Source organism: Microchirus variegatus (genome assembly GCF_963457635.1).
Source record: "Microchirus variegatus genome assembly, chromosome: 1".
Taxonomy (NCBI): Eukaryota; Metazoa; Chordata; class Actinopteri; order Pleuronectiformes; family Soleidae; genus Microchirus; species Microchirus variegatus.
This window is the reverse complement of record NC_139802.1, coordinates 21,429,132-21,456,753: the sequence shown is the minus strand read 5'-3', so window position 1 is coordinate 21,456,753 and position 27,622 is coordinate 21,429,132. Positions and strand designations below refer to the sequence as shown.

The window sequence follows — 27,622 nt, the reverse complement described above, 5'->3', positions numbered from 1 at the left end:
ACTTGTATCCACATCAAAGACTGGCGTGTGGGAAGAGAGAGCAAAAACACTTTTATGAACACATCACAGATCCAATCAAGCAAACCTCTGCTATTTAAGGTATGAGCCACTATTAAGAATTGAAGGCCGTGATTTGTATTTCTTACTGAAGTCTCCCTTTCAATCAATCTTTTAAGTGACGCAAAGTAATAAACATATTCTGTCCCAAGGTGTAAAAAGTAAGTAATAACGGCTAAGCTAACAGCCAGAAGTGCTGGAAATGATGCAGGAATTTGTATATCTGTCAAAAAAGAAGAAGAAATCAACAAATTCACCAGGATCTTGTGTTTGGAGATCAAACACAGTCCCACACATGGAGTTTTAAAGTGATATTAAACAGTAATTAACAATTATTGATCGATGGGACCAAAAATATCCTGCCTTCCCCCAACATTAAAATCTTTAAAATGCATTACTACTTCTTTTAAAGTGTAACTACAACCCTAAACCACCATTTTCAGGTGTGCAACTTTTGTATGCAGTAAAGAGCGATAAATCGACTGCATGTTCCAACACTGGACCCCAGCATGGACTCCCAGTCTTCCACTTTGTAAAGAGAGCGCAGAAGTAGCAGGTAGCCAACAGCGAGCGACTCCACTAATTGCAAAAATAACTACATTTCCAGTCAATTAAAGTCAATGGGAAAATAAGCTTCTACTTCTCACTTGATTTATAACATCAGTAAATATTTTTGTAAAGAAATAATGTTCTCAATCAGTAGTTGCAGCTCTTCTTCACGAGCACATGGCACCAATAATCGGGAGTTATGTTCCCATTTAGAGGGAAAAACAGCATTCGACATACACTAATGCTCAAAAGTTTGGGCTCACTTAGAAATGTCCTTGTTTTTGAAGGAAAAGCACTTTTTTTCAATGAATATAACATTAAATGAGTCAAATACACTCTATACATTGTTAATGTGGTAAACGACTATTCTAGCTGCAAACGTCTGGTTTTTAATGGAATATGTACATAGGTGTATAGAGGCCCATTTCCAGTGTTCTAATGGTACATTGTGTTTGCTAATGGTGTTAGAAGGCTATTGATGATTTGAAAACCCTTGAAAACCCTTGTGCAATGATGTTAGCACAGCTGAAAACAGTTTTGCTGGTTCTTTAATTATAATTTTTAATAAAAGTCATTATTTGTAATCTTGTCAATGTCTTGACTATATTTTCTATTCATTTTTCATTCATTCTTTTGATGAATAAAAGTGTGACTTTTAATGGCCCCAAGCTTTTGAACGGTAGTACACCAGTTCGATTGGCAACTGGAAGACTACGTCCACTTTTTCCCTCTGCAGTCGATGGTTATGGAAGAAACATCCTGCATTTTAAGGAACTCACCAGGAATGATCCCCTCAGGGTCGAGAGGGTCAAAGGGATTGTCCATGAACATCCCGATGGCGGTGGCTTCATCTCTTCCCAGTTTGTTCTGCACAACCAGAGTGTAGTAGCCATTGTTGATGTGGGTGGGCTTGTTGAGGAAAAGACAACCGTGTTTGACCGATCCGTCGGCAGTGTCGGGGATGAACTGGGTGTACGTGTAGGTCGTCTCTTTCAAATGTTTGCTGTTGTACAGCCAGGAGATGCTGGGCTCAGGGTTGCCATCCACAGCAAAGGGAAAACACCAGTAATGCTGCTGGACTGCGTCCCTCAGGAAGAGGATTTTGACGGGAACTGTTGGGAGGAAAGGGTGAAATATGGAATTAAATTTGTGTCAATATTTTCAAACAACACTTTTTAAGAAGCAAATAAAAAATATCGATTTAATCATTCAAAAATATTGAATTTTATTGTTTGACAATACACTTGTTCTTTGCGCTGTGGTTTTATATAGTATATAGGGATATAGGTTTTACATTTTCAAATCAACATAATTTAGGTTTGTGTTATTTTTGGGTGGAGAGGAACAAAAGTTGAGTTCTAGCCCTCAGATCATTTAATTTACATTATTCTGTACATTTTTGATCAATAACAAGAACAATGTGTCGCCTAGCCCTGTTTTAATAATAATAGCTACTACCTATATTGTGACACAATATAAGCTAAAGTCATACATTCAGAATTTCCATGAAGTAATCTTGTGTTTTTCAAATGTAAATTCTTAATTTGTAAGTTAATTATTAACTAGAGGACAAATGATGTATACGAATGCAGCATAAAATGGAAATAATTGAGCACATAAATATGTAAAGTACCTGAGTAAATGCACTTAGTAACTGACCACTGCATTAAGTTAAATAATAATTGCAGCGATGTATATGTTGTGGATTTATGCTGAACGTGCACCCTGACCAATGTATATACAGTATATAACATAAAGGTGAGACAAGTGCGCTGTAGGTCCTCTTTGAGTTTCCATGAATCAATGTTCTCCATCAGCGCTGCAAACCTGCGCTGACCTGTGATGAATAATGAATCCTGGTCGTCGTTGTGCCCCAGACCACAAAAGCTACCTGGAAGCTCAGCGGAACAACGACTTACAGGAAATGGCCTGGTTTGGATCGAACAGGACTCGAGTGCAGAGAACCCCCTCGTCGCGCTCGGCCCATTCCGCTGCTCTTAACCCATGACCCGGCCTCAGAAAGTGCTGCGCTAAGGGAGACACGGAGGCATACGAGTCTTCTCCTCGAGGCTGAAGTCTGGTACGCTGAGTGAAAAATTAGCAGTATTTATCAAATTTAACTAATCCTCCATTAGCGACCTGTGCTAATCTTACACAAGCCATTTCACTGCAGGGGTTAAATGGAAGGCTAGAATTATGTTTAATGAGCCTGCCATTTCTCAGACTTCACTCTGGAATTAGACAATGAACATTTTGTTTAAAAAAAAAAAAAAAAAAAAAAAAAAAGAAGTGGCAAATGCACAAAATGACACCCTACGGCTGCAGGCTGGATGTTAGTTAATCAGGAGCTTTGTGTACAAAATCATTGACTTTTGTGACGATGGATATTAATAAAATGTGTGCTGTGAAATGACCTTTATACTAAAGTTAAAAAAAAGTCTCTGTGAGAGGAAAGGAGAAACTGTGAGTGCACCGACTCAATGGCAAAGCGAGCCACTCACCAGTAAACACCCACTATTCTAGGAGGTAATTAAGAGTAATTAAAGGGCCAGCGGTTAACGAGTGTCTGTCCACCAGGGGGGCTGATGCTGATAGATTAGCTGCACTAACGCATTTACAGACTGCCAATCAGTGCGGATGAAGCGGTTTTCCGGAGTAGGAGGGAAAAGTCCATTAGCAGAGGCTCAAATCAGATATTCGCACGGGTTATCAGCCCCATTTTCCTGATGTTCATTATCTGTCCCTTGATGCTCGTGCATTTGGCCTCAGCTGATTGGCGCCTTTGCTCTTTTTTGGCTTTATTTCCTAATGAATGTCATTGGGTTGGTGATATATGATATTGTTTGGGCTGTATTTTCAGTAATGTATGACTAATGCATCCGACTGCGTCTTCTGTGGGACCGCTGGGTGCTGTCATTTCTCAAACGTGCTAATGCATCCGAAAAGAGAAAAACAAGAGTGAACCTCCTGGGTCAAGCTGCAAGTGTAATTTAGAGCAGTGGCGTGGAGTGGAGGAGTTCTTTGAGGAGCAAAGAGAGGCAAGTTCGCTCTCCTTTGTCCTGTTGTTGCACCCATACATTAAATGGTGAGCCATACCTGCAGCACTTCACTCATTATTTTAACTCTTTTCACCAGTTGCCAGAGTGAGTGGCAGGCGACGGAGAGCTCCATTAGAAGCATGGTGAGTACATACTCGTATTGGTAGAGAGTAAAAAAAAACTAAAAAAACAGTGCAGTGCAATTTTCTTTTCTCTGCCTGTCCACCTCGCCTGCACTATACGGAAAAAATAAGGCCCCAGTGTGCTCTCACCATAACCTCCATTAAACCTGACAACTTGTATTCAGCCATGTGCGCTTTCAGGAGTGTGGTTTTATTATGCTGGCACTTACACTCAATGTCCAGTGTCACCATCTCCTCCCTGGGCCCAGCTTGGTTCTCGGCCTCACAGGTGAGATTGCGCAGGTTGTCTTTGGAGGAAACGTTGCTGAGATAAAGGACCAGCTCCAACGTGGAGCCAGAGATTCTCTTCTGCAAAGAGAGCGTAGGAGGGTTTTTAATGGCCACAGCCACAAAGCTGCAGCAGGATCACTTAAAAGTCTTCAGGTAAGACAGATGAAGTGTGATCCAATTTGCTCCTCCTGCAAGATCAATGCATCGCAGAAGACGAGCAAGCCTTATTCATTGCACATTAAAAACAACAATGTGGATCTAAAGAGCCTCGTTACGTAAGCTGTGAGGGGGGAAAAAACTGAGAAAATGAAGTGAAGGAAAGTGAAATAAAGTTTAAGGTCAAGGAAATGCACAAAAATCAGAGAATTCAAAGTTGATCAAATCAATATGAGCAGGCGAAAAAGTCCAGCTGGAGTCCTGGATATGAGGTTTTATTTACAGGAGCCTCTGCTCATATATTTCAAGGTTTCTGGTTTCTGGAGACTGTTATACAGGACTTTACAGTAGCAGGGATTATAAGGATTAAATTATTCATCTGGGGCAGCTCTGTCTTCCAAAATATATGGTTTTCAAACAACTTTTGAAAATATCTTCTCCCAGATTATGTTCATTTTTGAGGCACTATTGGACACTATGGAGCTATGGAACTAATATAGTGATAACATCGCTAAAGGCACACCACAATGTAATTCACATTTTGTGTGGGAAGGTAAATAAGGATGCAGGGAAAACAAGTTTTAGTAGAAAACAATATCCTGGTCTGGTGATATTCTTTATCTTTGTCATTGCTATAAGTCAGGACAACCCACATTATAAGACAATAGAAATAAATAGAAAAAATAAAATGCTGTAAATAACTTTTAAAAAAAACTACACATTGCACTGTAAATAACTCACATTATAAACAAAATATAAAGTATAGAAGTTAAATAGCTTTCTTACTAAACCCACAGCAGGAAATTCCTCATCATCACTTTGAAGCACTGCTTCTACTAGTTAGCGTTAGCGTCAGCTAGCATTCTGACGCTAATGTTAGCTGCTGTCTGTGTCCCTGTTAGTTAGACAGTGACTGTTAATGTTATGATTATATCATTATCTGCGCCAGCAGCGCCACTTACAACTGTGTGTCTTTCTTTCTTTTTTCTTCATCCTCTTTTTTTCTTCCTCTTCTAACTTCTTGATTGATAACTCCTCTTCATTTTCCTTCAGCTTCACACAGGTTAACGTGAGGTGACGTGGGGCTCCTTTAGGGAGGTTTCCGACCGAGATGTCATTGCAAATCAACCATTGTTGTTTAAGGGAGACGGGGATGCAGCTGCTCACTGATGCATTCAGGCTCCGAGTGTCGGGTGCCCCCCTATCGGCTCGGGGCCCCAAGCAGTTGCCCGCCGCCTTGCCTGTTCATAAACTGCACTCTACCCGTAGCGCGATGAAAGTGCGTTAATGTGTTAAAAAATTAACGCGTTAATTCCACAAATTAATCATCCTGCGTTAACGCGTTAATTTTGACAGCCCTAGTATTTATATATTACTTATATAAGTTGAGGAGAAAAAGTGTCCACGTTATAAAACCGGGGATTGTAAGTAAGGACTGTATAGAAAAAACATGACACTTAAGCTGTGTTCCATTTACATCGGATAAAACATGGATGTGAACTGGGGTTGGTACCAAAAGCTGGTACTTTTTGTACTTGTTACCGATTTGCATTGGTACTACCGAGTATTGGTTTACTTTTAATGACTGGTGGCAAATTTCAGTACTTGAAATTGTCCGGGAGAGCGCCATAATGTGAGAACTATGTGTCGCGAGACTACGAGAGCACGGCAGCAATAATGATGAGCCGAAAGCGGTCTATTGTTAGACGCAGACAGCGCTCAATGTAATATTTGCGATGCGGAATGCAAGGTGGGGCCGGGGAAACGCCTCAAACTTGATGAAGCACCTGGTCAAATACGGGATTTATTTAAAAGCTGAAGAACAAGTACAGTTTTTGACTCCAGGAAAGTGACAACTGCTGAATCAGCTACCAATGCTAGCAGTGCTACTACCTAGCACTAGCAACACCCCTGAAGCTAGAAACGTTGACGACGGAATGAACGATGAATCCACCTCATCGACACTTTCAGGTAATTATCAGCCTATTTACGCTCTTAAATTTTCTGTAGAGACTATGTTTTACAATTGAAAAACATTAAAAGTATAGAAATAAGGTACCGGTACCGAATTCAAGATACCGATACCATTTCGGTTGAATTATGAACAGTACCCAACCCTAATGCGAACGTATCCCAGGCTATATCAGTCGATACGACAAATATGACAGAAGTGCTGTTAATGGCAATAAAAGCTGTGTATTGTAAAACTCAGCGTATGTGTGTTTACTTCAAGTTCAGGGGTCGTTCTTCTTCAACTTCCGAGATACATTTACGACATCATAAAAGATGTACTAAAATCTTTGACTATACCTCAGTGAAAAAATGGGAGTGGAGATCATCTGTTCGCCATCTCACGTTGGGAGTCGGACTTCCGATCACATGACACTCAAACGTCAGGTTTCCTCCTTCTTGAATCTTGTCTTTGGAGGAGATGATGGACACCACAGGCAAACCTGAGAGAAACAGAGGGAAATAATACCCGAGCACAGAAGAGTGAGTCAGTAATAAGATGGAATGACTCAGAAGGGGAAAAAAGAACACAAAAACTCTCTCGTATGTTTCCTGGCAACGAGATGTTCCTACTGTATGTGATTACGGCGGCAATGCTGAGCTAATTTCTTCCCCGCATTTCACTGCACCTGCCTGCTGAAGGCATTAATACACATAATGGAAGCAACAAATCATTTTTATTTTTCAATTTCAATCCATCTGGGTGAGGCCGCATCATTTCAGATATTCATTACTCCACATGACGAAGACAAAAATCAATGTTGAGGTTTTAAGGATCATAGACATGTTTTAATACATAGAAAATCACGCTGCTTTTAAATATTGTGTATTATATATTTTATATACACATTGCCAAGATGAAAAACTTTAAAATAACCCATGAATAAGCAACACATTGGAAATGTTTAATTACTGTCGCCAAGCAGGTTATGTTCTCACTGGTTTGTTAGTGTCTTCCTGCGTAGGTGATGGTCCAAGTATGTTCTCATTAAATTTTGGTAAGAAGAAGATTTGAACTAAATTTGGTACGGGTATGCAGGACCAGACTATCTACCACAGAATAAGTTTCATCTGGATTTGATCCAGATTACGGATGTGGTGGCAATTTCAATTTAACATGGTTTCGGTCTCATTTAAAATTCAGATGTCTATATCTTTCTATATATATTAGACTCTTAGACATAAGAATCCAAAAGGGTTCTTTTACAAGGGCTGAGGTTCTACCTGGAACCATTTGCTTCTGAAAAATCCTTTCCTGAAGAAAGAGTTTTTCAAGGGTTCTTGGTAACACTACTGGTTCCAGTAAGAACCATTTTGATCCAGAGAACTCTTTAAAATCCCTTTCCTGAATAAAGGGTTTTAAAAGGGTTCCAGGTGAAACCTTTATAAAAAGGTTCTACCTGGAGCCAAAAAGGGTTTTCCTATGCGGACAAGCCGAAGAACCTTATATGGGTAAACGACGTGACTGATGCCAAACCGTTGTAGAAGGACCCTTTTGGAACCTTTATTTCTAAGAGTGTAGTACCTCTTTAGTGTGGACGGGTGTGTGAAACTGCAGATAACTGATGAACAGTTGGACATTGTTCGGTTTGAATCTTGTGTCGTACGTCGCGCTCATGACTCTTACCAGGTCCCTAACGGAAATGTAAGAAAACCAGAGTCGAGTCGAGCCGAGCCGAGTCGTGCTAGAACTTTGTGATGGAAAAGCTCCAAAAGGTCTGTGCTCTGTGAGCGATCCTGATTTGATTGGACGTCCCACCACAAACATGCGTTATTTTGTATAATATAACAGCATGGAATCGCAAACTCACTGCAATTATCGATCACCAACAAGTTGAGGGGAACTTCCTGGTTGTCGGATAAACAGGACAGCATTTGGTTGTCCAGGTCACCTCGGTCATTGTGCTGCCACTCCTGCAGCCAGTAGAGATCACATGAGCAGACCAGAGGGTTGTCCTTCAACACCCTGAGGAAAAACGAACAAAAAGAAGAGATGGAAACATTACAAAGGGAAATAAATGTATCTTTGGACCCAACGCTGAGACCCATCAGTGGGTTCTGGATCAGTCTCGAGGACTGACTGGTCTGCTCGACTCTACATTGAAGAGAATCTGACAAGGTTTTCATTTTGTATACAAACATTTGCTTTCAAAGCACATTTAATTTTCCTTTATCAATAAAGAAAAGCTTTTTTTACTCAAGGACTCGTTGGTCTGTATCTGACCGTGGAAGACAACACAGCGATTGTGCTCATGCAAACTCCTCCTTTTCAGATTATCCCCCGTCTTTACAGTCCATGGTGAAAATAGTCAGCCAAGGCAGTTGCTGCTCATTTCACTCATGGGAAAACAGCTTTAAACACATGGTTTCCAATTAGAGGAAGGGACTCACAGGTTGAGCAAAGGTAGATAACGAAACACCCTCCAGGAAATGTGCTCCAGAGAGTTTGATGCCAGGTTCCTGTAAAACACAGAAAAACATGTTATATTATTATATATACATGTTGAATTTACAGTGAAATACCTCATACACAATAAACAAATTGAGGCATCAGTAAGTATCACAGCGTCTTGCACAGTGTCTAATAATGTGAGAAAACCCAACACAGTTTTAAAAAGGGGAAAAACAACCCACACAGTTGGCATGTTCTTTTCTTTATTGTAATCCCGTCTTGCTCTGCTGTTGTGTCCCACTGTGATTTGATTGCGCCCTTTCAGAACAATCCTTACCTGCTTTGAATTGCTCTCGGTGGAGAGCGTTAATGCATCCAAATGGGCTCTGATCAATCACCTTGGCAAGTATTTCACCACAGCCAGGAGCTGCACTCATAAACACCTCGAGAACAATACCCGAGGTTTACGCGGTGCTCAGTACATTAGGTGATTAGTCGCACAAACACTTTATCAGAGGAAGGACGCGCGTCAACACAGAATACCTCACTGAGCCAAGCACGTTTTTCTGTATATTGCAGAGAAACATCAGTTTCTTGTCGGTGCACTGTTGAAATCAGAGATTTACCTGCTATATGTGGCTCTCACGGTACACTTGTTCCTGTGTAGTTACTGTATCTGTCGGCAGTGTAGGATTTCAACCTTCAAATAATGTCCCTGGGATTATTTTTGACGGTTACACCAACTCCTCAATTGCATTTAAGTTCTATGTTCTGTCTTAAAACTGCCTTTACGGCAAAAAAAATGAAGTCACTTGACTTGATATGAGACAGCAGTAATGTTTTACAAAGTATTATGAGTAGAATTTGCCTCTGTCGAGTACCTATAAAAGTCTTATTTTAAGACCAACTGATTTGTAGGTTTAAGCGATTATACCGTTTCACAAACATGCCTATGGGTAATATATCACATGTGAGCCAATAAGCACTCTTATATTAAGCCCACATAATGCATAGATTGGATTGGATTGGCATAGGGAGGGCTCCACACCACTTTTGATTTTCTAATATGATACTTTTATCACAACATTGAGTCACTATAGCAACAGATATCAGTCTGATACAGTCTTTTGCAACTTAATGAGACATTTTTACTGATATAACTCGATGTACACTACTGTTCAAAAGTTTGGGCTCACTTAGAAATGCCCTTATTCTTGAAGGAAAAGCACTTTTTTTCCAGTGAATATAACATTAAATGAAGCACCGCTCTCGATGGATGGGAGCTCTCTACCCGGGATTGATCATTGATTGTCGGTGTTGTGGAAATGTTTGTGTGTTCCCCGGGTGAGAAAGTAGAGCGTTCACCAAGTTGTCTTTGCATTTTCATTCTGCAGAGGAACACAATTTTACAGAGTGCTCTGCAAAAGAATTCAACCTGAAAACAGGATGTTACAAGATAACCAACACAGGAAAGAGGCGTTTTTTGCCCCAGATGTTTTAGTGTGATAATTATTGATCCAGAAGATCATAAACAACAGGTCTATGTATAGAAGCAAGTTGTGCAAGCTGCAAAATGTGCACACCATGCAGTTACTGGAGAAGCAAACAATGAAATGTTTAGGTTTTATAACTGACATGTTATGATGTTCTGAGTGTACACTACTGTTCAAAATGTCCTTATTTTTGAAGGAAAAGCACTGTTTTTCAATGAATATAACATTAAAAGAATCATAAATACACGTTATACATTGTTAATGTGGTAAACAACTATTCTAGCTGCAAACGTCTGGTTTTTAATAGAATATGTACATAAGTGTATAGAGGCCCATTTCCAGTGTTCTAATGGTACATTGTGTTTGTTAATGGTGTTAGAAGACTATTGAGGATTAGAAAACCCTTGAAAACCCTTGTGCAATGATGTTAGCACAGCTGAAAACAGTTTTGCTGCTTCTTTGACAAAAGCAAATTTTATTATTTTGAATAAAAATCATTATTTCTAATCTTGTCAATGGGTTGCCTATATTTTCTATTCTAATGGAAAACAAAAACATTGTTTAGGTGACCCCAAACCTTTGAACGGTAGTATATACATGGTTGTACGAAGGTGTCATATTAATGGTTTACGAATTGAGATTTTCAAACATCCAATCTATTGATTTAGGACCGATGTACAGTATGGTATCGGCCTGACACTGACCGAAATCACGGGATTGAGTCCGATTTCACATTTTTCTTCAGTATTGGACTGATACCAACACTGTCATATGGTATTGGGCTCATCACTCGTAATGTACGCCACGCTGCCGTAATGAGGCTACAGTAGCTGCTATCAATCCTCTCAGGCTACTAAAATATGATCACAGTTGCTCTCAAATGTCCCTCAGACGGTGAAGAAGCCAGGCTGTAAATAAACCTCCCTCTGAAGATGACAAAAAAGCTACACTGGGGAACACAAACATGAAAGCCAATACATATTCACTCTGGCAGGGCCAAGGGTTCAATTATTTGTTTTCCTTGCTCCCAAAAGTTCATGTCAGATGGGTTAGCCATTGGGGCTTATCCATTACCAGCTCGATTCCTCCCTGGGTCCACAGGGGAAGAGCAGAGCCGGGAACAGTGGCTCATTCTCCCTTAGCCGTGAACGCATTTTAATGAAAGATGACTGAGGTTGAGGAGGATTGTGGGTGAAGACGATGACGGGGAGAAAGAAAAAGAAAAGAGCTGCCTCCATGTTCTCGATTGGTTATTGCCAGTGCCTTTTTTATCTCAGACGCACATCTGTCACACATAAGCCCCCTACCACCCATCACCCACCACCCAACCCCAGCCCAGCCCAGCCTCCTCCCCCACAGTGAAAATATTGATTAAGTGATAATGGACCCTTAGTGGAGTGTATTTATTATGCATCAGTTGTCGATAATCCACCAAAGTGAGCGGGTAAAAGGTGACTGGTGGATGTCTTCTCCAATGTCTCAAGCTCACCCGTCTAACACAGCCGCTGCCTCCAACCCAACCCTCGTACTCAAAACCCGCTTGTCTTTCAGATAAAAAAAAACAACAACATTAGACATGTGGTACACACTTAAAGTAGCAGAGGGACAAGATGGTGGAGATAACAGTCCACTGCTAATGAATAGACAGATTTGATGGTTCCACTTGATATGTCCTCATAACATATGATGGGTCTGGATTGGAATATTTACTCGTGCCAGTACATGTTCAACATGTGCCTGTGTTTTCTTGAAGTTAGAACCGAGGTTACTCCCTTATACACTACCGTTCAAAAGTTTGGGGTCACTTAGAAATGTCCTTATTTTTGAAGGAAAAGCACTTTTTTTTAAATGAATATCACTTCCACCAAGGCAGCTCAGCGCCCCACAAAATAGCGATAAAAATAGTGATAGTGTCTACGGATCACGCCGAAAATGTAATCACTTGTTCCTGGTCCCATTGTGGACATTTCCTGAAAATTTAATCCGAATCCGTCTGCGACAGACAAACAAACAAACAAACAAACAAACTCCTCCAAAAACATATACCTCCTGGCGGAGGTCAATGAATCAGAAATACACTCTATACATTGTTAATGTGGTAAACGACTATTCTAGCTGCAAACGTGGTTTTAAATGGAATATGTACATAGGTGTATAGAGGCCCATTTCCAGTGTTCTAATGGTACATTGTGTTTGCTAATGGCATTAGCCTCTGTATATACTGTATGTTTAAACACGTCTTCTAGGTGTTAATGATCATTTAATGAAAAATTCATTATTAAAAAAAAAAAGTTCATCAAAAATGTTCTGTCTAAAGAAAAGAAGCTGCAAATCCTAATTTTCAAAAATTCTGTATCAACATGATTACAGGCCAGTTCACTATCACTGGCCCTTTGATACTGTCAAAGCTCTGACTGGCAGCGACAAACAGGCTGACACACACAATGGTCACAACAAGACAAAAGGGAAGACAATCTGCTGTGTATTGACGAGGACACTCACACATACTGGAGCTTGGGGTTGTTCTGGAAGGCGTTGGCAGAGATGAGCCTCAGTTTACATGATGTGACAGTGCTGGAGAGGAGACATGTCAAAACAACGCTCAGGGACAGGTTTAAAAAAGAAAGAAAAACATACATGAGACAGACAAAGGCACATCTTATGTTGTCTTTAATGTTTTTTGCATTAAACACATTGTTCTTACAGATTTTGAGTATTAACAAGTGCTGTGCAAAAGTTAACGCACAACGCGTTTCCATGACGACTGACCGGAAATAGATGCGCATGACGCCATGTTTACGTGTCATGACACCGGAGTCCAGGCACCGTTTAGCAGTTAGCTCCGTTAGCTGCATTAGCTGCTTTTAGCGGCGTTCGTGCGCCTACAGTCAAACTGGAGCGGTCTGTTTATTAAACGAAAAGAGCAGCGCTACAGATAACTAGCGTACATGTGTACTGCGTATGTGTGCCTCTGTTTTTAAAGTTTAGCGTTACTTTAGATACTCATTTTAACAATCCGGAGTCACGTAAACATGACGTCACATGCGTCTTTTCCTGGTCAGTCGTCATGGAAACGTGTGGTGCATTAACGTTGACGCATTAATGTTTGACAGCACTAGTATTAACGTTTTCTGCTGATGAACTAATTATTAAGTTCAACAAAACTTTTCAGGTTAAAGTTTGTTTGCCATCAGCAAACCATCTTGTAACCATCTTGCTTACATTCATTATATTTACAACCACATGCACGACAGAGATTAGTAATTATGTGTTCTCTGTTATTCACCATTTCTAAATATATTCTTATTATGAACAGAAATAGATATAAATAATATTATGTGTATGCCGCTTCCTATGTGAAAACAGGCTCCCTCAAGCAAAACTATCAGACCTGACTGAGGGAGTGTTTGAGTGAATGCAGCAGCAGCAGCAGTGCAGGGAGAGTGCGGTAGAATTGACTTCTGAAATTTAACATGGACGCTTCTTTGCAGTTGTCTCGCGTGACTAGCACAAAAAAAAAATCACTTCCTGTGTGCAGCACTTGGATAGATAGATAGATAGATGGATAGATAGATAGATAGATAGCTTGTTAGCTAGATATATTACTTACAGGTTCTTCAGTTCTCTGTAGTTAACGAGCTCAAACTCTGTGATGTTCTCCAGACCAACTTGGTTTTCTATGTAACTGTTTCATAAAAAACAGAGGAAGAGAGAGACACAGAAAGAGCGTTAAAATACACACATTTCTTAACCGGGCATGGATGTAGAGTTATGCGTTTCAATTGTAGGAAATTAAAACTTTGGACAGAGGATCAAAAGAAATACTGATTTGTTAAGATGAAGAGAACAAAAGAGGAACATTTTGCCACAATGACCATCTATTAATTATCTAACACTCAAGAATGAAGGCAAAAGAATAGACTGTAATGCGTCACCCCCGTAACCTTTGTGTCAATACTAAGCAAATTAATTCGACCATTAAACCAATTTTAAGGCATAGCTATTCAGAAAGCAGAGGAACAGAGAAGGAACAGCATGAGAATAAACTGCGCAACCCTGAGACTAAGTACATGACTATGGTGATAGACTAAAGGAAGGATTCAACCCCCACTGACAAGTGTCCGACCTTCCTGATATGCACTGAACAAACCATCAATGGATAACAAAACCAGCCGAGATGTCCAGGGACCCATGAACCACAAAGCTCCAATCAGAACTTAATCTGCTACTCATGTGGAAAATGATAATGCCTTAAGAGATGCGAGGTAGATGAGGCTGATGGGAAATTCTTCTCAGTGAGTCATTTTCCACTTTTCCAGACACAGCCATAGCTCAGAATAACTCACAAGCTGTGGATCAATTCAGCACTCAGCGCAAGGACGGCTTCAGCTCTTTTCAGGAGATGTTTACATGAACGGTTTGATCCGACCCACCAAGGATCCAGCCCGAGGAAACCGTCCTACACCTCTCACTGCACTCCCCCCCCCACTCACTCATAGATGAATGTTGTCCATTTAGCTCAGGAGGACACGTCATTGTGAAGCCGATTTGAAAAGATTAGATTCACTCGATTCAAACATTGAGGGATTTTGTCCACAACACAAAATATCCTTGAGAAAGCTTTCTTCTCCACATAAAATGAACCATGTTATTAAAAAAATATTTATCGTATTATTTTCAGGACAGTGCCTTGTTGCAACCACAAGAAAAGATGCAGAATAGATATATATCAAATTTGAACGTGCAGAGGTCTTAAGGCCACATTATACTTCTCCGACTGCGTAATGCGTTATCCAACTGCCTAACAACAGAGACACCTCGAGCCTTCATACTTCTCCGTCGTGGTTACGGATACGCACAGCAATTTCCCGCCCGATCAGTAGGGGTCGCTACGCAAGGTTGTTGTGCTTTTGGCTACAGGGAGCAATGGCGTCCGAGAGAGAAAGACTGTTGTTGTAACAGTGGCCATTTCTCACTTTTCTGTGTCACGGAACGCAGTTTTTTTTTGTGTACATTTTATTTGCATTTTCAAATTTTCAGACAGGAATACAAAACACAAGATAAACAACCCCCCCCCCCCCATTCCCTCCCAAATCACACAAACAAAACAAGACAAGATAAATGACAAAGACAAAACAATAAATAAATGAATAAATAGATAAACCAAACAATGATTAAAAAAAAGAAAAAATGTGTATATATATATATATATACACACAAGTAAAAATAAAAGTAAAATTTAATTATAATGCCAGCATACAAGGAAAAGGAAGAAAAAACTGTATACATGTCAGGTCACAGATTACAGTTCAGTAACACGAGAGTGCGAGAAAGGCCAGTGAGTTCACATCAATCCTCTTGGAGATAGGTTCTATTGGGACGGTCCCCAGATCTTAAAAAAATTGTCTTGAGAGTTGCAAAGAGTGTATCTAATTTCTTCAAGATATAAAAGGGAAACCATATCATTTAGCCATTTCTTAAAACAGGGTGGAGAGGGAGACTTCCATTCACCCAAGATGACTCTCTTGGCTACAACCAAACAAAAAGCAGGAGCCTGTTGACGAGAATGTGACAGTTTTAAGGAGGATTCAGAGCAGCCCTAAACCACCAAGGTGCTGGTTTTGTATGATCCTGTAAAAAAAGTAAAGACCTCACGCCAAAATGTATTAAGTTTGGAGCAAGATGGGAGACATGTTCATAATTCGATAGAAGCTATGTTGTTTTGGGAGAAGCTCGAAATGTGGAAACGACTGCCTGACAAAGTTCCTAATTTGGAGATATCTAAACAGATGGGAATTATGTAATTTGAACTCAGCCTGCAACTGATGAAACGATGCAAACCTCCTGTTCAAGTACAACTCTTTAATGGTACATAGACCTATCCGAGCCCACTCCCGAAATACAGGGTCCATTTGTCCTGGTTGAAAAGCTGGATTATGGCATATAGTTGGTGTGAAAAGAGTATTCTGAGATATTGAGCACATTCTTAATTTGTTTCAATATTTTAAAAGTGTTTCTCATTATGAAGTCATCTTTCAAATCCTTTAGTTGTGGTGTGGTCTTGGAAAACAAAATAGTCAGAGGGGAGGCACGGAAACAAGCTAGAGTTTTGTTCAATTCAATTAATGGCCATGAGGGGGCAGGTGAGTTGTTTTGTTTGCCATGAGACAAGGTCTGATTCCAAAAAATCTAATTTCTGGCATCACATGCCCAATAATAGTGTCTTAACACTGGAAGAGCAAGACCTCCATCTGCCTTGGGTTTTCTTAGGTGTGACTTGTTTATGCGTGGGGGCTTGTAAGCCCAGATAAACGGTAAAATGATTGAATCAACAGTCTTAAAAAACGCAGATGTAAGAAATATAGGCACGTTTTGGAAGAGATAGGTGAATTTAGGAAGTTTAGTCATTTTGATCACGGAACGCAGTTTTAAGATAATTTGAGGCAAGAAATTGGCCATTTAGAGTCTAAACGTGCTGTGTGTATTAAGATATGACGTATTTATAGTTTGGCAGCGATGTTGTCGGCGGTGATCAGCTCCGCCTCTGTGGACGCTCGGTGCGCACTGTGGCTGGCACAAAGCAGCGTTATCTCGGCCTGTCCTGAGGACCAATCGCAGCTCTTGAGGGAGTGACGGACCCATTTTAAGGGTCCGTCACTCGCATTAGGCACATTTGCACAACGCAAATGTGCCTAATGTTTTTTTTGAAGAAAGTCAGCTCACTGTCAAATGATCCTTGTTCAGGGCGATCCCGACTACTATGATGGTGAATTTCAAGTCATTCCAAGATACTTTTTGTTTTTGAGAAGAAAGTCAGCTCACTGTCAAAGTGCATCAGGGTAAATGGATAATTTCCTGAATTTCGAAAATTCATGAACATTATTCCTTAAGAGATTTGCAAATATTTTCAACGGATCCTTGTTCAGGGCGATGCCGACTATTATGATGTTAAATTTCAAGTCATTCCGAGATACTTTTTGTTTTTTTTGAAGAAAGTCATCTCACTGTCAAGGTGCATCAGGGCAAATGGATCATTTCCTGAATTTCAAAAAATTTCCTTAAGAAGTTTGCAAGTATTTGGAAAATGTCAAGTCATTCCGAGATATATTTGTTTTTGTTGATGAGCCGCTGCCTGCCTTGTGCAGCATGATAAATTAGTGAAAATAAAAATTTGAAAATCAAGGATGCACACCATCGGATCATCAGTTCAACCCATATCCGAAATCTTAGGCCGATCTGACTAACGGTCAGCGAGATATGCCTGTCACAGACAGACAGACAGATGCAACTTGCTTTATAGATAGATTAGAACATGTTAAAGCAACATTCATTCATTGTCGACCACTTAATTCTCCACATGAGGGTGTCGGGAGCTTTCATTTGTTGCGTTTACAATGTGTATGTGATGAAAAAACAAGATTGATCGCTAGATAACTCCATAGCTAGCTAGATAGTTGGCTCGATAGCTAGATAGATAATAGCTAGATTGTGATGGATGAGCAGATAGATGGAGGGTTGGTCGGTTAGAAAATGGCGAATGCTTTATATTGTTATATTTTGTATTTTATTTAATGCTCAATACTATCTTATTCAAATGTTTGAAGACATGCATATTCTCGTCCTGTATTAGAGTACACTAGTTGGTAAGGTCAGCACATTTTCAAAATCAAGCACTGTTGCCCAATAAAGTGATGTGTATGCCTTATAGAAGAAACAATAAAACAATGCAAATAAAAAAACAAATTGAAACAAATACAATAAATGAAACAGCAATAAAAGCAACACAGCATCAGTTAATAAAAGGAATAAAAATTAGAATAAATATGCTGTATGTCAAGCTTAACTGGGATTAAAATTCAAAGCAAATATGTGGATCTTAAGAGTCTCATGTGTCTGGGCAGCTCTTATGTGGCCTGGCAGACTGTTCCGCAGAAAAGGCTCCATCTAATTTTAAATCCATAACACAGTAACTATTGAACTGAAGATTTAGTTACAAGTTGTGCTGCAAATCAGGTCACTCCAGAGCCCAGGGGGTGACATCTGTGGACAAAGAAACATGAAAAGAATTTCAAATGTGCAAATATATATGCAAACACAAATGGATCCGATAGCAAAGGAAGTACCACAAGGAAACGGCAGACAACATATATTCAAACAATAACGCAAACAAAATAAATAAAATTGCATACTCGAAAAAACGAGTGAGAAGAAGTCGAACTTATTAGCTCTGACAAATAGTCTGCTTCCTTTCATTTACTCTCTATTTGTCAAGTAAAATGTGTAACATATTATATACAGAGCAGCAAATAAGTGAGAGTCCCTACACCACCTGGTAACTTGTAGCATTTACTTTTTTTCTATATGTGCTAAGAAATAAATCTTTACATTTCCAACAGCAGTTTAAATATTGGACACTGCTTTAATTCCACTTCAAATCATGTGAAGGCAACGCATTTTGAAGTTAAGATTGTTCCATAAGTTAGCAATCTTGACTGCTGACCAGTTTCTGTAAAATATAATTTCTGGCTTTGAGCATTATTTGTGCCGTTGCATAATGTTGACTGTAAAAACAATGACTTTGTGTTTTCCAGATGACTGACATTTTGAATAATCCCAGGGTTCGTACACTTTTTTAGCAATAGTTTTCCATGACTTTTCAATGACTTTCCAAGATGGAGAATCGGTGCCATCCCACAGTCTTACATGAATGTCCATTTGTTTTGACTGCAAATTGCCCCCCGAAGTGTGTTGCCTTGTGTTTTCAGCTTCTCCGTTAGCTTTTGTGTGTTAGCCGGTGAAACCCACACATCCAGGTCTGAATGATCGTCTCCGTACGCCTTATTTGCATAGACGCAGTTAAATCATATCACACTCGTTGAAACTACACTTTCCTGGCATTTAGTCGTTGAATAGAGCATCTCAACATCCATGTGAGGACTGGAGGGTCGATAAGCACGGCACCAGTGATCTGCTTGTTTCCGCTTGACACTTCCGTGTCAATTTAAATTTTAATCGCACATTACATCATTTTATTTATGTTTTACGCATCCAAAATATTATCCATGCAATATTTCCTTGACTTTTCCAAAACTTAACTGGAAATATAGTTTTTCATTAACTTTTCAAGGACCTAGAAAATGCATTTTCAATTTCCAAAACTTTTCCAGGTTTTTCATGACCGTACAAACCCTGTAATCCTGGTAAATTGTAAGAATTGTAAGACAAGAGTAGTACCAGTAACCTTCTTTGGTTTATATGTTACAGAAATACTCCCCATTGACCCTGTCAATCTTTAGTTTAACCTGTTAATTTGTTCTACTCCTTCCAAGTAAAATTATTTTTGGTTTCTTCAAAATCAGCAATGGACCTGTTAATGTTACCCATTAATGTTGTAAACTTTATGTGATATATCATTGGTGTAAAGGGTAAAATATTTTGGGCCTAAAACTGATCCCTGGGGCACGCCTAACTTCACAAACTTCTCCCACTTTTGACCGATTTATTGATTAGTATACAATGGTAGATTGTTTCAAAAGCTTTTTTCAAATCAATAAATATTCCAACAGCACAGTGTTTGAGATCTATAGTGTTTGTAATTACTTCTATGTCCTCTAGTAATGCCATCGAAGTTGATCTATTTGATCTAAATTCAGACTGGTTTTCTCAAAGTATTGCTTTTCTAGAAAATTATCCATTCTTTTCCAATATTAGTAGATTGCGAATGTAAGTTTGCAAATGTAGGTTTGTTTGTTCCTGTTCAGGTTGAAATGATTAACTGTGTGGTGGATATTTTAGTGAGAAGAGAAACAACAGTCTCAGTCAGGAATGGTCTTGTCATTGAACAAGGATTTATCTCCACTAGATTATTTGTCATATGTTGTTGTTAAGTGTTATTGTTGTGAGTCAAGTGGTGGACCTTTCCCACCAAAGATAAGGTGGACAATCAGCTACAACCTTGTTTTCATCCAAACAAGCTGTTCTCCAAGAACAAAACATCTGGCTGTGATCCAAGCACCCAGGGACTGTCTACAAATTGCAACACCCACAAAGCAAATATTCAATATCTTCACCATAATACAGTGTAATGTCTATAAAATATAATGCACACTTACACTAGTATCCTCTAGATTATACTAAAACATCTATTTGGAAAAAGCATATGGAATATTAAGTCAACATGCCTATAAAATCACTGTAGACTTCACTTATTTCCTGTAGATTAAACTATTATATACATTTTGTATAATTTATGGGAATTTATTACGCAGAATATCAGCTACAGTCATCATTGTAATAGAATGTAGTGCCTATAAAATCATTTTAGATTTTCTGGTGTTCCATTTTGTAGATGTCCCTACACACTCAGATTGCAGCCAACTGTTCAGAGGACAGTTTTTAGATGAATATGAGGTTGTTTCTGATTGTCCAACTTACTTTGGTTGGAAAAATCCACAATATGTGGCAAACCGTGGCAATAACAAGCGTTATTAATGCGTTACAAAGTCTCTGGGCACAGACGTCACCTCCCTCCAGCACTCTGTAACTCTCAATCGCAATATCGGTACACTCTTAGAAATAAAAGTGCTGAATAGAACCATATGAGGTTCTTCGGCTTGTCCTCATAGGAGAACCCTTTTTGGCTCCAGGTAGAACCTTTTTATAAAGGTTCAACCTGGAACCCTTTTGGAGGGTTCCACCAAGAACCCTTTTGAAACCCTTTATTCAGGAAAGGGGTTTTAAAGGGTTCTCTGGATCAAAATGGTTCTTACTGGAACCATTAGTGTTACCAAGAACCCTTGAAAAACCCTTTCTTCGGGAAAGGGTTTTTCAGAAGCAAATGGTTCCAGGTAGAACCTCAGCCCTTGTAGAAGGACCTTTTTGGAACCCTTATTTCTAAGAGTGTAAGAAAAACTGCAAATAGATATTTAATTGTTTTAACCCTTATGGATGGATTGATTGGCGGTAAAGTAATGCATGCGGTAATTTCGACATGATGACAGACACTTTTTTTGGAAACCTCCAGTTCTCCCGTTTGTCAGCTGCTACACACAAACCTTTTTATTCATGTCTGATTGACCCACGCAGGAATAATGTGATTACAGGGCAGGTGGGCCCAGGATCACCCAGCGCTCTCACTTATTTGATTGAGCCAAGTGGGTTGTATATCATGTATTGTTCCCGGGGTGGGGGCATTGACTGGCAATTCACGAAATTGAATTTATAACTCGGCGTATGATGAATTTCAGCCCCTGTTCTACAGTTAATGGCCCCTTGTTTGTCCTGCACACCGGCTGTATTCACATCCACGGCCAATACTGTGAGTGTTGTTGTTTGCTGGCATGTACTGTAGAGCGCCGCAATAAACGGAAGCAGAGGAAGACTCTCTCGCTTATTGACTGAGTGGTGGAGAGAGAGAATGTCAGACATCACCCTGAGCTTTACCAAGTACAGCAGGTACAAGCAAATACAAGGAGTAAGTGAGAGAGAGTGAGGCAGGAGGAGAATACAGGGGAAAACAGCGAGAGAATTGAAATAGCATTTCACAAAAAAAAAAAAAAACCGTCAGTCTTAAGAAGTGCTAATTGCTCTGATCCAGGGAACAGAACAAAGAGGGAACAGCGTGGCAGAGTAGAGAGTGACATTTAGTTTTCCATGCTGGAACTGATGGTGGGTTGCATAATAATACAGCAGACCCCTTTTTTTTTTTTTTTTTTTAAATCACAGGTGGTCAAGCTTCTACTTCTTCTTTTTTTCCCTTCAAAGTTTTAAAAAGCCAATGACAAATAACAGTCATCTGCAGCAGCTGAGTGAGAAAAAAAGCCCCATTGCAACGAAGCAGAGACTTGGACGAGTTTTAATCAAAGACTCTCACACCCCGGCCCTCAGGTGTGTATATTATGGAAAATATATAAATAAACAACGCTTTAAAACTACCAAAACACATGATGAATAACCTAGGATTTTGTTTTTTCTCTCTTCAAACTCCATCAGTTGAGCACCAGTTGAGCTCCAGCAACTAAGGTCAGGTCAACCTCCAAGTGGTATGTGCAGATCATCTGTTTGAATTGAAGTTAGATCTGAGACTGAAACATCCAAAATGGTTTTCCTCTCATGTTACAGCATGTGCGCTTCAACAATGGTGAACAAAGGATGTAATGGTTTAATCAATCTCAGGAACATGTGGAACACAAAAAAGACGAATGGAATGCTATTAGTGCCATCAGTGCTTAAGTGTTATGTTTACTTTGAGTTTGCTAATATTCTAAAATAACAAAGTTATTTTCCCCAAACTTTAGGACTGAACATTGGTCAAACCACATCAGCTGATTGTTCGGTGGTCGGTATAGAGGCAAAGAAAAGTTTGAATCTAGTGGATCAGCAGCAGAGCAGCAACTCAAGTCACAGAACTGTGTCTGGATGATAACAACAAGGTGCATTTAAGACATTTCTTGACATATATTTCCACTTGTTGCAGTGAAATAACTCAGGAACTTACAGCATGAACAGATATTTTTGAAGACCACGAGGCGACTCTCTGATGCAAACTGGATGGCAGGTATCAGTTCCTGCCACTTTATCATAATTTCTGAAAGCACCAATCCATAATTGATTACAAATAACCTGAATTGACTAAATTACCTCCAAGCCCGTCCATCTCAAATAGCAGATTTACTCAGCACTACCATTTGGCTGAAGGTGAAAGACTTGAGGACTTTGCTTTGCTTGTTATAGAACTTAAGTAAGACAGTTATTTACTGCCAAAAAATTGCAAGACAAATACACCACATGATTCATATCTCCATTCCAACAAGCTCGGGAAAAGCACTTGTTCTTAATCAAACTAATGGAAGGCAACCATGTGTTGATGCTGTCAGTGTAACTGCTCCATCTTCATCCACCAGACACTTTTGCTTCTGTACCAGACAACAACTGCTCTGAGACGATAAAATCACTGTAGACTTCACTTATTTCCTGTAGATTATAATATTACATCTATTTTTGTCATTTATGGGAATGTATTACACACAATATCAGCTAAAGTCATCACCATAATAGAATGTAGTGCCTATAAAATCATGTTCCTGATCCACTGCATAAAGCCACAAATGACCATTCTATTCCAGACAAAACTTCAAAGATCTTCATATTCAGATATGAAATCAGCTGTGTGGACATTTAATCCAAACTGAGACACACTTCACAAGTTCAACATCAACCCAAAGAGAACACAAGTGAAAAACAAGCTTTACAAACCAACAACATCAAGCCATGCCAGTGCATTCAGTGAAAGAGCACGGTGACTGGCGTCTTACTCACATCTCTGTCACGTTCTCGCTCTCTTGCGGCGCCAGAATCGGGACGCTGGCGATGCCGTCTGGTTCCAGGCACTGCAGCATGGCAAACGAGCAGCGGCACGCGAACGGGCATCCTCCCAAGGTCGGTGGCGGGGCCAGGCTGAGCAGGGCGAGCACCAGGGGCAGGTGAAGTGCCAGGGCCCGGGGTGCCACAGCCATGCTCGAAAAAGAAGTTCTTCCCAACAGCAGCAGGAGAGGTTTGACAGCTCGAGCTGGAGTTAAGTGTCTGAGTGGTTTCACTTAATGAAGAGTGAGAGTAGAGAGGTGCTCTCACACACTCTTCTCTCACACACTCTTCTCGTGGCTCCCTGGCAGGGATGAGATCCCAGCTGGTCAGGGTCTGGTACTGAGGCACAGCTGTACTGAGCAGCAGGAGGGGCAGGCAGGCAAGGGGCCTCTGGGGACATGATGGTAGTGGGCTGCTGCCTCTCTCATTCTCCCTCTCTCCTCCACGATGAAGGGAGGGGCAAGATAGCAGGGGCCAGAGTCACCAGACACCTCAGTGTGCAAGAGAGAGGGGGGTGGGGAGTGTGGGGTTGATGATGATGAGAGGAGGAGATGGTGATGGGAGAGAGGTCCGATGTCCCCGCAAGAGGCTTGAGATGTAAGCAGAGCAAAGAAGTCAGGGCTCCTGGATGCCTATGTTTGCACGAAGCACCGCTCTCGATGGATGGGAGCTCTCTACCCGGGATTGATCATTGATTGTCGGTGTTGTGGAAATGTTTGTGTGTTCCCCGGGTGAGAAAGTAGAGTGTTCACCAAGTTGTCTTTGCATTTTTATTCTGCAGAGGAACACAATTTTACAGAGTGCTCTGCAAAAGAATTCAACCTGAAAACAGGATGTCACAAGATAGGCAACACAGGAAAGGCGTTTTTTGCCCCAGATGTTTTAGTGTAATAATTATTGATCCAGAAGATCATAAACAACAGGTCTATGTATAGAAGCAAGTTGTGCAAGCTGCAAAATGTGCACACCATGCAGTTACTGGAGAAGCAAACAATGACATGTTTAGGTTTTATAACTGACATGTTATAATGTTCTGAGTGTACACTACCGTTCAAAAGTTTGGGCTCACTTAGAAATGTCCTTATTTTTTAAGGAAAAGCACTGTTTTCAATGAATATAACATTAAATGAATCATAAATACACTCTATACATTGTTCATGTGGTAAACAACTATTCTAGCTGCAAACGTCTGGTTTTTAATGGAATATGTACATAGGTGTATAGAGGCCCATTTCCAGTGGTCTAATGGTACATTGTGTTTGTTAATGGTGTTAGAAGGCTATTGAATGATTAGAAAACCCTTGAAAACCCTTGTGCAATGATGTTAGCACAGCTGAAAACAGTTTTGCTGGTTCTTTGACAAAAGCAAAGTTTATTATTTTGAATAAAAATCCTTATTTCTAATCTTGTCAATGTCTTGACGATATTTTCTATTCATTTTGCAACTCTTTTGATGAATAAAAGTGTGACTTTTAATGGAAAACACAACAAAGTTGCATAGGTGAACCCAAACTTTTGAACGGTAGTCAAGATTGTTGAGACTTGGGAGGTCAGTGGTGAATTTATTGGCAGTGAAAAAATCTGCAATCTCCAGAAATAGTGAGACCATAACCGTAGGAAATTGCATCGTTTGAATGCTGTGTGACCTCACAACAGTTCCCTTTATATTTACAATAACTCAAAGACTCCAATACTCAGCTGCAGTACCACAGCTAAAACTAAACTCAAACTAAAATGATATTTATGAGAAGTCATTTGGTTTATGGATTGCATGGACTGCACAATATGTTTGGTCGTCAAAAACACCGTCTTCCAGACTTTTTTCCCCCCACTATAGCTGTGCATCCCACTCCCCTAAAGAGCCAATCACAGGACATCCTGAAATCCATTGTCAGAATGACTTACTGCACTGCCACATCAAAGTCTGTGCATATCCAAAACCATGCTAGTGTCAGTCATGAAATCCCGCTCATCTACTGATGGAGCAGTACAAAAAAAAGATGTCTCGGACTTTACAGATTTGCACAAGATGTAAGGTTGTACTTGAAGGCACTTACACAGGACTGTAAATGGTCTAATATCTCATATACTGTACACTCACTAGCTATACCTATAACTGCTTGTTAATGTATGTATTGATTTAGACATGTAGACATGATCAAGACAAGTCGCTGATGTTCAAATCGAGCATCAGAACGAGAAAGAAAGTGAGTCACGTGACTATGAACACGGCATGGATGCTTTCAGCTCGTATATTGAAAGTGATGTTCAACTGGGAACTTAGCACACAACGTAAAAGACCATGATTGAAAACCACACCAGACGGCACTCCAGAGACTTTATTGGGTGTCCTGTATACCTAATAAAGTGGTCAGTGAGTGTATATTAACAAGTATTACTCAATAAAAATGATAAAATAACTTTCTGTTAAGAAAGCATGTGACTGTTTTAAATAATGGTGGCACCAAAAACTTTTTCTTTTTTTTTTTTAACCAGGAAACCATGAATATTGCTTTGACTTAAATGTTATTTATTAGTTGAAATTAAATACGTGAATGTGGCAAAGAGCCTCTTTATAAAGTAGGTGAACTCCATGCATCCTCACCAACACTGCGTCTAATCCTGGAGACCCAGCGCCGTCCATCACACATATGTTCTTTACATGAGCCTTAGCCATGTTTTACCCATGGGACAAATACTATGCTCCACCCCCATTCCTCTTAGTCACTCTGCATGAGTAAGGTCAAAGTGTCCCGACCACAATTACTGGCCATAAGCTGAGTAGCCATTTTTGCTGCCGTCGTCAGGATTATCTAGTGGCTTAATTACTCTTCCTTTTACGCCCCTTTTTTCTTGGGCTTAGCTCAGCAAAGAGTGCGCAGGCACAAGGCGCTTATTCACAGGAAATGTGCTTCAGCTGGTCAGGCAGAGGAGTTAAAGGACGATAATCTGCACTTCCTGCGCGCCGTTATTGACAACTTACAACACAATCTTCCAAAAACAAGCAAACGAAACACAACCAACAGTTTGTAAAACTACATCATCTATACAGGTTTCCCTTTTTTAAAAACCAGTAAAATACAAAGGCCAGCGAAAATGTCACGAGAGCGCCAGACATCACGTGACTGTTTGCTCACCGCGCCATGTTGGCTGGCAAAGCTTCTGAAAAGTGCCAGCATAAAGCTTTGAGAGTTCACTGCACTCGTTAAATCTCCAGGGACTGAGCAATACATCACAGAATCTGACAAGACTGAATATACTATCTGCGTGTCGAGTGACCTACAGCTTCTCACCTGTATGGATTATTCCAGACCTGCAGTATTTACGACATCATCAACTTTACCTCATTCTACTCCAGAGAAGACAGATAAAACATAAAGCATGTAAAGTTATTTAAGTTAATAAGTGCTGCAGTCTGCAACGACACTGAAGGTCACAGCCAGATTCACAGCTTCCCACAAAGTAGTGGCAAGGATTGCAAAAGTTCTCATTCACTGGTGTCCGTGGTGGTGCAAGGAGAGTCTTTTGGGGGATATTCCTGAGCACATCCGCATTTTAAAGGACTCATAATATGAGTACCCTATTTCTACAAGTGAACCTAGTTCCCTGGTGTCCTAATGAACATGTCTGTGACATGTTTTGGTCAAAATACCTTAAGGATGAAGCACCACAGCAGTTCAATCACTCTGCCAAAACAGCCCTGTTCAGAACGCTCTCTTTTGAGTGCCTGTCTCTTTAAATGCAAATGAGACGCAGGAAACTTTGTCAGTGTCACTGAGGCTCCGGCAGCTAACAGCAGTTAGCATTTGGAAAAGCAATCATTTGCCGACTCTACCCCTCTGAGGCTGGAAGTTTGTGTAGAACTCTTTGCTGCACTGTGCAGCCAAGAATAGAACACTTCGCAGACTTCCACTCTTCCAGATACTATTGCCCTCACCTGCACTCTCGCGTTTTTTAGGGACAAAGCGGAACTCCGCGAGACAACAATTCTAGGAATGTCTCATTGTGACGTAGCAATGAGTGCAGAAGTCAACATCGCATGTTTTATCTCCTGTACTTGGACCACAAAAACATGACCGAGTCATCTTTTTTCACAACCTGCCTACTCATAGGGCCTCCAGAATCCGAAATATACGTATTAAAATGATTAAA

At 40.2% G+C, this 27,622-nt stretch overlaps 1 protein-coding gene across 1 annotated transcript in view; it reads right to left on the bottom strand.

Annotated features, from left to right (window-relative positions):
- Positions 1 to 23,622, bottom strand: part of ntrk1 (neurotrophic tyrosine kinase, receptor, type 1) — a gene marked incomplete at both ends in the record, with an annotated part of 42,881 nt that extends 19,259 nt beyond the window's left edge. The window contains 9 exons of the mRNA XM_083895952.1: positions 3 to 20; positions 1,386 to 1,718; positions 3,997 to 4,135; positions 6,524 to 6,666; positions 8,035 to 8,189; positions 8,615 to 8,683; positions 12,611 to 12,682; positions 13,719 to 13,793; positions 23,426 to 23,622. Of these exons, the coding sequence (XP_083752078.1) occupies positions 3 to 20; positions 1,386 to 1,718; positions 3,997 to 4,135; positions 6,524 to 6,666; positions 8,035 to 8,189; positions 8,615 to 8,683; positions 12,611 to 12,682; positions 13,719 to 13,793; positions 23,426 to 23,622 (1,201 nt within the window). The remainder of the gene's footprint in view (positions 1 to 2; positions 21 to 1,385; positions 1,719 to 3,996; positions 4,136 to 6,523; positions 6,667 to 8,034; positions 8,190 to 8,614; positions 8,684 to 12,610; positions 12,683 to 13,718; positions 13,794 to 23,425) is intronic.
- Positions 23,623 to 27,622: the final 4,000 nt, after the last annotated feature.